Raw genomic sequence first — 8645 nt, forward strand, 5'->3', positions numbered from 1 at the left:
CAACGAAATAACAATGGGATCGTTGTCATGAGGCACAACGTCCCGAAGATCCTGCTTGGTGAACGTAATGTCCACTTCGGGCGAGTGATCTTCAAACATGTCTACTGACATCACCGATCGCGCGTACCTTTTCCTCTGCGACGCGGTGCATCCACCACCTGAGAAACCCCCTGCAATGGTGTGGATTTCCCCATGGATAGGCATCTCATGTTGCTGGGCTTCTCCACCTGCTGGCTGGGAACTCGACGCCCCTCCGGTCCTTCTGTCCAGCAGATAGTCGTTTAGGAACCCGCTCTTGACCAGGTCATCGAGCTGGTATCCTAAAGACAAACATGAGTCCAGGTTGTGGCCAAAGCACTGGTGAAACTCGCACCAGACGTCCGGCTTCGACCCTAGCACCTTGTCGCCCACCTTCTCGGGCGCCTTCAATCTAGCTGATATGTTAGGGATAGCGATCAGGTCCGCTAGTCCCATGACGAATTTGTGCTTAGGTGGGCGATTGTATTCCCGGCGTGCTGGTTGTTGGCGTGCTGGCGGTTGGCGTGCTTGGCTTCTTCCCTTGTTTCTCCTATCGTAAGGATAGCGAGTCCTTTGATCCTTTCTGGCCGCCGCTGCCGTTTCCAGCACTCTCTGTGGCTGGATCCTGGTCTGGGCGCGTGGCCTAACGGGAGCCACACTGCCTCTCTTCTCGGCGACCTCACTCTCGTCGGCGATGTGAGCCACCGCAAGTCGCCTGACTTCAGCAAACGTCGCTGGATGAGCCCTGATCAAGGCTTCGCAGAATGGCCCTGGCTGCACGCCCTTCTTGAAGGCATAAACCAGCATTTCTTCATCCTTGGCCGGCGACCTGACCATCTGCGCTCCGAAGTGATTGAGGTAGTCTCTGAGGGACTCCCCATGGTACTGCCTTATATCAAACAGGTCATAGGACACCCTGGGCGGTGCCTTGTTCACAATATACTGCTCGACAAAGATTTTCGAAAATTGCTGAAAATTAGTTATGTGGCCATTAGGCAGGCTCACAAACCACTCCATCGCCGTTCCCTGGAGCGTGCTCACGAACATCTTACAATAGACAGCATCCGACCCTCCCGACAGCATCATCTGTGTGTGGAACGTGGTCAGATGAGCCTCTGGATCCTCCACGCCGGTAAACACAGCCTTAACCGGAACCACGCTCGTGGGAATTGGCGTGTCGGTAATCGCCTGAACGAAAGGCATTGGGAACACACGAGGCGGCGTCGACGGTGCCACTTCTTCAGCTGAAGAACGACCCTGCTGCTCCTGAAGAGCTCGACGTAGCTCTTCAGCTACTTTGCTGAGCTCCTCGTTCCTGGCGCGAGAGGCGACCAGGTCTTCATGTATCCTCGCCTGCTCGACGCGCGAGGCTTCTACAGTGGCCTGCAATGAGCGCATCATTTCTGCCATCTGCGCCATGGTCATGGCGGCGTCGCCTTCAGCTGCGACGGGAGCCACGGGACTGGAACGATTGTTTCTCATCTTTCTCATTAACTTCAGCGAACCACAGAAGTACAGCAAATAACACTTCAACCACGAACGAATCAGCGACCGATCGGAGAAGATTCAAGAAACTGCGCAAGGACTTCAAGAAACCGCGAACCTTCGAAGAAAATCGCAGCTTCACCAAAAACCACCGTTTCCCCGCGAACCAAACAACCAAACGAAAGAACTCGAATCCACCGACCGAAAAACCAAACGAACGGTTTAAAACACAAACTTCCCCGAACGAAACTCAAAGAAACCAAGAACGACGGTTGCACCAGCACACAACCGCGCAGAAAACCTCGAAAACCTCCACGAACTCACGCTGTGGATGGGAGCACGTTTTACACGGCCCCACGGTGGGCGCCTGATGATCCTGCCTGTTGACCGGAGCGCTGGAGAATGCCTCGTCAAAGGATCGACGTGCGCGCCGCTTCTCACTTCCGTTCCTCCTCTGGATCTATCTCAAGAACCTGCAAAGAAACGATACGGCGCCGCTGCGGCCGATCGCACTCCGACGCTCAAGTCAGTGACGGTATCACCAAATACTAAGAACTGGAACCGTGCGAATCTCTCTCACAAACAGCTCTGTCACTCGCAAGCGTAAAGTGTATGAACTGAACGTGCGTACCTTAGGAAATCTGTTAAGAACTCTTATATACCTGGTGATTTTCTCTCTCCTGGCAGTTACAGACTTGGACACGTGGCTTGCATCCGACTGTACACGTGCCATCATCTGGAGGCTCACTGACTTGGCGCTGCTTCTACTCTCATTTTGGCTAAGTTACCTATGCATGGTGCTGCCCAGTGCATAGCTAACTCAGGAATGCGATCTCTACTGAAACTGGCGAGGTAGGGCCTTCATACACCTTCCCTGTGGTCTCGCCGGCCGCCTTCATAATCTGCTTCTCCTTTAACTTCGGCGATGTGCTTGTACTGGCGATCTTCGACTGCCTGGTCGCCTGAGTCTGCATCTGGCGACTTCGTCCCCAACCTGGCGATCGCCTATTCTGGTAAGCTGGAGATCGGAACACGCCAACTTAACTATCGGCGACTACATGTGCCTCCCGACTTCCTTCCCAACCGTCAACCTGGCGCCTTGTCAACACGCCTACACTGTAACAGGATGCCACGTCATCGCATCCGACCAGCAGGGCGGTACAGTTCTCTAAAGATTAGATCTATATTTGAACAATTAACTAATTCAATTAATTACTCAACCCATTTATATGAATTAAATATCAATATTATTCACTCCAATTCGTATTCAATTATTAAATTAAGATTTTCTCCACTAATGTAAGACCATTATTACACCAACAATTTCAATGATCCAGGTTGACTCACTATGCTTATAATATAACTTTAGTTACCACTCATCCAAAAATTCAAATTCAACACATTTTCTTGTTCTCTCAATAATATTTCATGACATGTTTTTCACTATAAGTTCATCACTTCAACTAGATCAATAACTTATTTGAGTTTTGTTCATTAGTTATGTCTAAGATCCATCTATTAGTGAGATTCCTAATGGTTATGTGTCAAAATATACTTATTTTCAGCCAATAAAAATGGTGTTCTAACACATTTATTTTGACTAATCTCATCTAAATGGTGATAAGTCTTAGTTTATTGAGATTAAAAAGAAGTCTCAAAATGTACTATTGTTGTCCTTTTCAAGTTTTAAATGGTAGGTCATCCACGAAAAAGTTAAAATAAAACTTGATAACGATGTAGCCTAGAGCCTAGAGGTTTGAGCCTTGGATTGGGGTAAAATATTTCAAAAATATCTTCTTTTATGTAAAGTAAACCTCACAAGACTGAAATGTTAACAAATATTTATTAATGATCACAATAAACTGCATGCTTTGTGACTAGTACAACAAAGTGAAAAAATAAAAATATTAAATTATATAATGTCCTTAAACTTCAATATTTATTTTCTTTTTTATTGTATTAATTGTATCTTAATTTTGTTTCCATCACATCCAAATTTCAATTATTAGTGAAAATTTATTTCTACTATTAATAATAAATTATATTATTAAAAATAATTTATATAAATATATTTATAAAAAATTAAATTGAATTCATATATTTTAAATAAATAATAAATATTAATTATCATTAGTAAGATTTATTTCTATTAAAATTTTATATAAATCATTATTAATATTAATAACATATAACTTTTCTAAAATTAAAAAATTTATAAATAATAAAAACATTTATAATTATTCCATTAATATTAATTATTTTACTTTATTTTTTTGTATAAAATTTATACAAATAAACATTTAAAAAATTTATTTTAAAAATGTTTCAATTTTTTTTAATTCATTATACAAAAACTTAAATCAACATTTTAAATTTCATATTTTAAAATAAACCTTTAATACTTTTTATTTTGTTATAAATTTTATGTTAACATAATTTAGAATAATTAATTATTATTATTCATAATTATATTTTATATATACTTTTCAGAATACTCATAAATTAAAGTTAAGTATTATTAACTATTCATTATAACCACTTCATTATTATTTAAAAATAATGATTATAAACTTTATAGAATACTTTTAAATTATATAAAATATATAATTACTAATTAAAATCATCAAATTATTTTTAAAATATATTTTTTATTTATATTTAAATGTAAAAGCAACAAAAGAAAAAAAAATCCAGATTAGACTTCCACTTCGAGATAGTCAAATTTGAATCGATTTTCCGGTGCCGCCATGGGCTAGAAGAACACAAATTGGACACTGGGATTGATTTTCGAAGGTTTATCTGTGTAAACATTCAGTGGTTGCTTAATTTTGTTTTAAAAATTGGTTATATTGGGGGTAAAAAATCATAGTTATATGTAATAGAATAACCCGCGTGCCAGCTCAATCTATTGGTCCACCTTCCAATTTCGTCGCTGTGTGTGTCTCTCTTTCTCTCTCCTCTGCCTCTGCTTTATCTATTTCTCTTCCACCATATCAGGATCCTCCTCTTCCTACGATCACAAAACCAAAACACGAAGCACCCGGAACAACAACAACAACAAGAATAAGGAGAAGAAGAAGAAGAAGGACAAAGGGGTCTTTGGTTGGTGAATGATCAGCGATGGGGGTCTTACAGGAGAAGCTGTCCTTGTTCTACAAGAGCCGATGGCTGGTGTTCGTGGCCGCAATGTGGTTGCAGTCGTGGGCGGGTATCGGCTACCTCTTTGGGAGCATATCACCGGTCATCAAGAGCTCCCTCGGCTACAACCAGAAGCAGCTCGCCATGTTGGGTGTGGCCAAGGACCTCGGCGACGCCGTCGGCTTCATGACAGGGTTGCTCTGTGAGTTGTTACCCATCTGGGGTGCTCTCCTTGTCGGTGCTGCTTTGAACCTCATCGGCTATGGCTGGGTCTGGTTGGTTGTAACAGCTCAAGTTCCGGTTTTGCCTTTGTGGGCTGTAAGTTTCGCTCTTCTTCTTGTTCTTCTTCCTTTTTTGGACTATTACTTCTTTATCATTTTGATATGTCATGTGTGACCAGGCTTTTTGATTTGGAGGAGGGTGTTGTATTGTTACTATCAATCTTGACATATTGTCTCTCTCTCTCTCTCTCTCGATTTCGTTCTTTGAAATTGGGTTTGAAGTAACACGATTGTGTGTAAGTGGATAGCCCCACTTACATATACTCTTTTGGATTTTCATGAATCAGATAATTGATGTTTTGTGCAACTTTAAATTTACCATGAGTCATGAACTTGAAATTTTTTATGTCTGACTTTAATGTTTGTTTCTGTACGTGTTTCTTCTACTTATCATTTCCTTTGATTCGTTGATCCTTGGTTTCGTGTTATCCAGAATCAACCATAATATCATTTTTTTTAATCTTACTGAGGGAAGTGGGTTTAGTGGATCATCGGGCGTAATTCGGCTTGATTCCTCTTATTCTGAGCATTCTGTTTTGAAAAGGTTGAATTTTAACATGTGGTTGATTTTGGTAGGTATGTGTTAAAATTTAAGCTTTTGGGTAAAAGAATGTGCGCAAAAAGGACTGTTTCTCTGTTTGTTGAACTTGAAAAGTGAAAGGACGCGGTTGTTGGCAGAATCGAATAGCTTGGTGTTTTCCCTTTCTCATCTGTCTTTGTTTTTTATGTCATCTTTTTCTGGTTTTATTTTTTCCATGAATATACCACCGTGATGATGGGTCACCGTCTGCTTTTAAAATTATGAAACGAAGTATGAAATATTTGGCACGTTGCCACTGGGTACAAGAACATTGTGGAAAGGTTTTGCGCAATACTAAACACTTAATTTGAGAAGTTTTGGTTTTGTAAAAATCTTTGTCCTAATTAATGAAACTTCACCCTACTCAATTTGGCCGTCAGTTGTTTCCCATATGAACGAACATGTGACGTGATGCCGAAGCTTAGCCAAAATTTCTAACAATTAGTACAAAGAGACAACTTACATAATTGATCTACCTTTTGGTTATTTATTCTATTATTCCTTTTGTTTTGTTGTGTTCTTTGGCGTGCTGCTCTTGGGAACATGTATATGCATTAATCTTTAGTAACGCCAGACAAAGTTGCTATATTATATTTCTTATTATAATTCTTTTATGATATGTATCAAACTTGCAAGATACTACTTGAAATTGAAAAGTTGTTTTACAAATACAGAGTTTGGACCGTAGTAATGACCCTGACTAAGAAGGGAGGATGGAGATGCGCTTATGCGTACTATTGATATGTAATAGTTTGATGTTTCAGGAGCTTCATTTAATAAAACTATCCATCACTCTTGTTAACATTTTATGATGAAAATATACATTTCATAACAATATAATCAAAAGAAATCAGCATAGCACCTTTATTTCTTCAAGAGATGTATTTATTGGCTACAATACCAACTTAAGTGATGAATGGTTATTGTCATGCAGATGTGTGTTCTTATCTTTGTGGGAACAAATGGTGAAACCTACTTTAACACAGTTTCTCTGGTGTCTTGTGTACAAAATTTCCCCAAAAGCCGGGGTCCTGTGGTGGGAATTCTAAAGGGCTTTGCTGGGTTGAGTGGTGCAATCTTATCACAGATATATGCATTGTTTCATGCCCCTAATCAGGCATCATTAATATTTATGGTTGCTGTTGGTCCAGCATTAGTAGGTATAGGCCTTATGTTCCTTGTGAGGCCTGTTGGGGGTCACAAACAAGTCCGGCCATCGGATGGAAAATGCTTCACATTTGTGTATGGTGTGTGCCTCCTATTGGCTGCTTATTTGTTGGGAGTCATGGTTGTCCAAGATCTAGTTGAAGTGAGTGAAACTGCAATCTCTATATTCACAGTTATTCTCTTGTTGATCCTTGTTATCCCAATTGTTATTCCCATTATATTGAGTTTTGGCCCTGAGCAAAGAAATCCAGAAGAAGAGTCCCTTCTTCCAGAACCACAGAATAAAGATCCAGGGAAATCTCAGTCGGATTCTGAGGAAGTAATATTGAGTGAGTTGGAAGATGAGAAGCCTAAGGAAGTGGACATGCTCCCTGCATCAGAGAGGCAGAAACGTATAGCGCACCTACAACAAAGACTGCTCCAAGCAGCTGCAGTAGGAGCAGTGAGGGTTAAGAGGAGGAGGGGACCACACAGAGGGGAAGATTTCACCTTGATGCAAGCATTGATCAAAGCAGACTTTTGGCTTCTTTTCATTTCCATGATCATGGGTTCTGGATCCGGGTTGACTGTAATTGACAATCTGGGTCAGATCAGCCAATCTCTAGGATATGACAATGCACATATATTTGTCTCCATGGTCAGTATTTGGAACTTCCTTGGCCGTGTTGGAGGAGGTTACATATCTGAGCTTGTTGTGAGGTAAAAAACCAGTTTTTACACTCATTGCATGTTTAATTCAGCTTATTATATTTATGTGTTAGATGTCTCCTTAACATCTCATTTAATTTGAAATCCCATCATGTTTTTACTTGAGCAGAGATCATGCGTATCCAAGACCAATTGCATTGGCTGTATTTCAACTCATTATGACTATCGGGCATTTTTTCATTGGTATGGGATGGCCAGGGGCAATGTATGTTGGCACTTTACTGGTTGGACTTGGTTACGGGGCTCATTGGGCAATTGTTCCAGCCACTGCCTCTGAGTTGTTTGGTCTGAGAAACTTTGGTGCACTGTACAATTTCATTACTCTGGCAAACCCCGCAGGAACACTGGTCTTCTCTAGTCTCATTGCCAGCACCATCTATGATTCTGAAGCAGAGAAACAACATCCCCAAAGTATGGGATCATGGCTGTTGCATTTGCCAAATGCTTCTGAGTCTCTGAAATGTGAAGGTAGCGTATGCTTTTTCCTAACTTCCATGATCATGTCAGCATTATGCGTTCTTGCAGCAGGCCTATGCATGGTTCTAGTGTTAAGAACAAGGATTGTCTATGCCAACCTATATGGAAAAACTTCTTCTAGTAGACTTCGATTATGAGAGAGTTTGGACTGTGTATTTTGGTGTCCTATACTTTTGAAATTACTATTGGCGATTTTACTTCAAGAAAGATTGAAGAAGCTGAACCAAACATTTGATTTGAAGCTGTCTCTGGTGTGGAATGCCGAAGAAGGGAGATTTTACTCAAAACTAAAGAAGAAAAACAAAGTGTGTTGTCCAATACCTCCTACCACATGGCTTTGTGCTTTGTGCATTCTGTTCCATTTTTGTTGTCTTATTTTCCTTTGCGAGTAAAAGTTTGATTGGCATTAAAATTTGATTCTGATCGGTTTCTACTATTATTCCACTTATTTTGTTACTGAGGAAACAAAAAAATTGTTCTCATTTGTTGTAGTGGTAACTGCTAAGATTATGTACTGTCTTTGGTGAAGGATTTTTTAAGTTTGGCCATTTTTTAATGGCAGCATCTAACTTTCTAAAAAACACATAATCTTATTTTACTTCTGACAACTGGAGCTATCTACTAGAGCTACATCTGACACTGCAAATCACATGTGTTTGAAAATAATAACCCTCTTAACACGTCCTAACAAATATTTACATTTCAAATAGGATTATATTTTTTAAATACTTTTCAAAACAGTGTTTTATTACTTAATAAATCGGACCCTTTTTATGAAATTACAAAAAATT

The 8645-nt window shown here is 40.1% G+C and overlaps 1 protein-coding gene across 1 annotated transcript; it reads left to right on the forward strand.

The window, feature by feature from the left end:
• The first annotated feature begins 4345 nt into the window (after positions 1-4345).
• Positions 4346-8382, forward strand: LOC137813687 (Major facilitator superfamily protein). Its single transcript, XM_068616064.1, has 3 exons — positions 4346-4959; positions 6437-7368; positions 7487-8382. The coding sequence occupies exons 1-3, from the start codon at positions 4624-4626 to the stop codon at positions 7989-7991; spliced, it is 1773 nt and encodes a 590-aa protein (XP_068472165.1). The 5' UTR covers positions 4346-4623; the 3' UTR covers positions 7992-8382.
• The last annotated feature ends 263 nt before the right edge of the window (positions 8383-8645 follow it).

This window comes from Phaseolus vulgaris, chromosome 1 (genome assembly GCF_051622355.1).
Source record: "Phaseolus vulgaris cultivar YP4 chromosome 1, ASM5162235v1, whole genome shotgun sequence".
Taxonomy (NCBI): Eukaryota; Viridiplantae; Streptophyta; class Magnoliopsida; order Fabales; family Fabaceae; genus Phaseolus; species Phaseolus vulgaris.

Excerpts from the sequence above, each read along its gene's own strand:
- LOC137813687 (XM_068616064.1), top strand. The coding sequence starts at position 4,624 with ATGGGGGTCTTACAGGAGAAGCTGTCCTTGTTCTACAAGAGCCGATGG. Across the intron at positions 4,960-6,436 it reads CGGTTTTGCCTTTGTGGGCT|ATGTGTGTTCTTATCTTTGT; the intron begins GTAAGTTTCGCT and ends ATTGTCATGCAG. Across the intron at positions 7,369-7,486 it reads ATATCTGAGCTTGTTGTGAG|AGATCATGCGTATCCAAGAC; the intron begins GTAAAAAACCAG and ends TTACTTGAGCAG.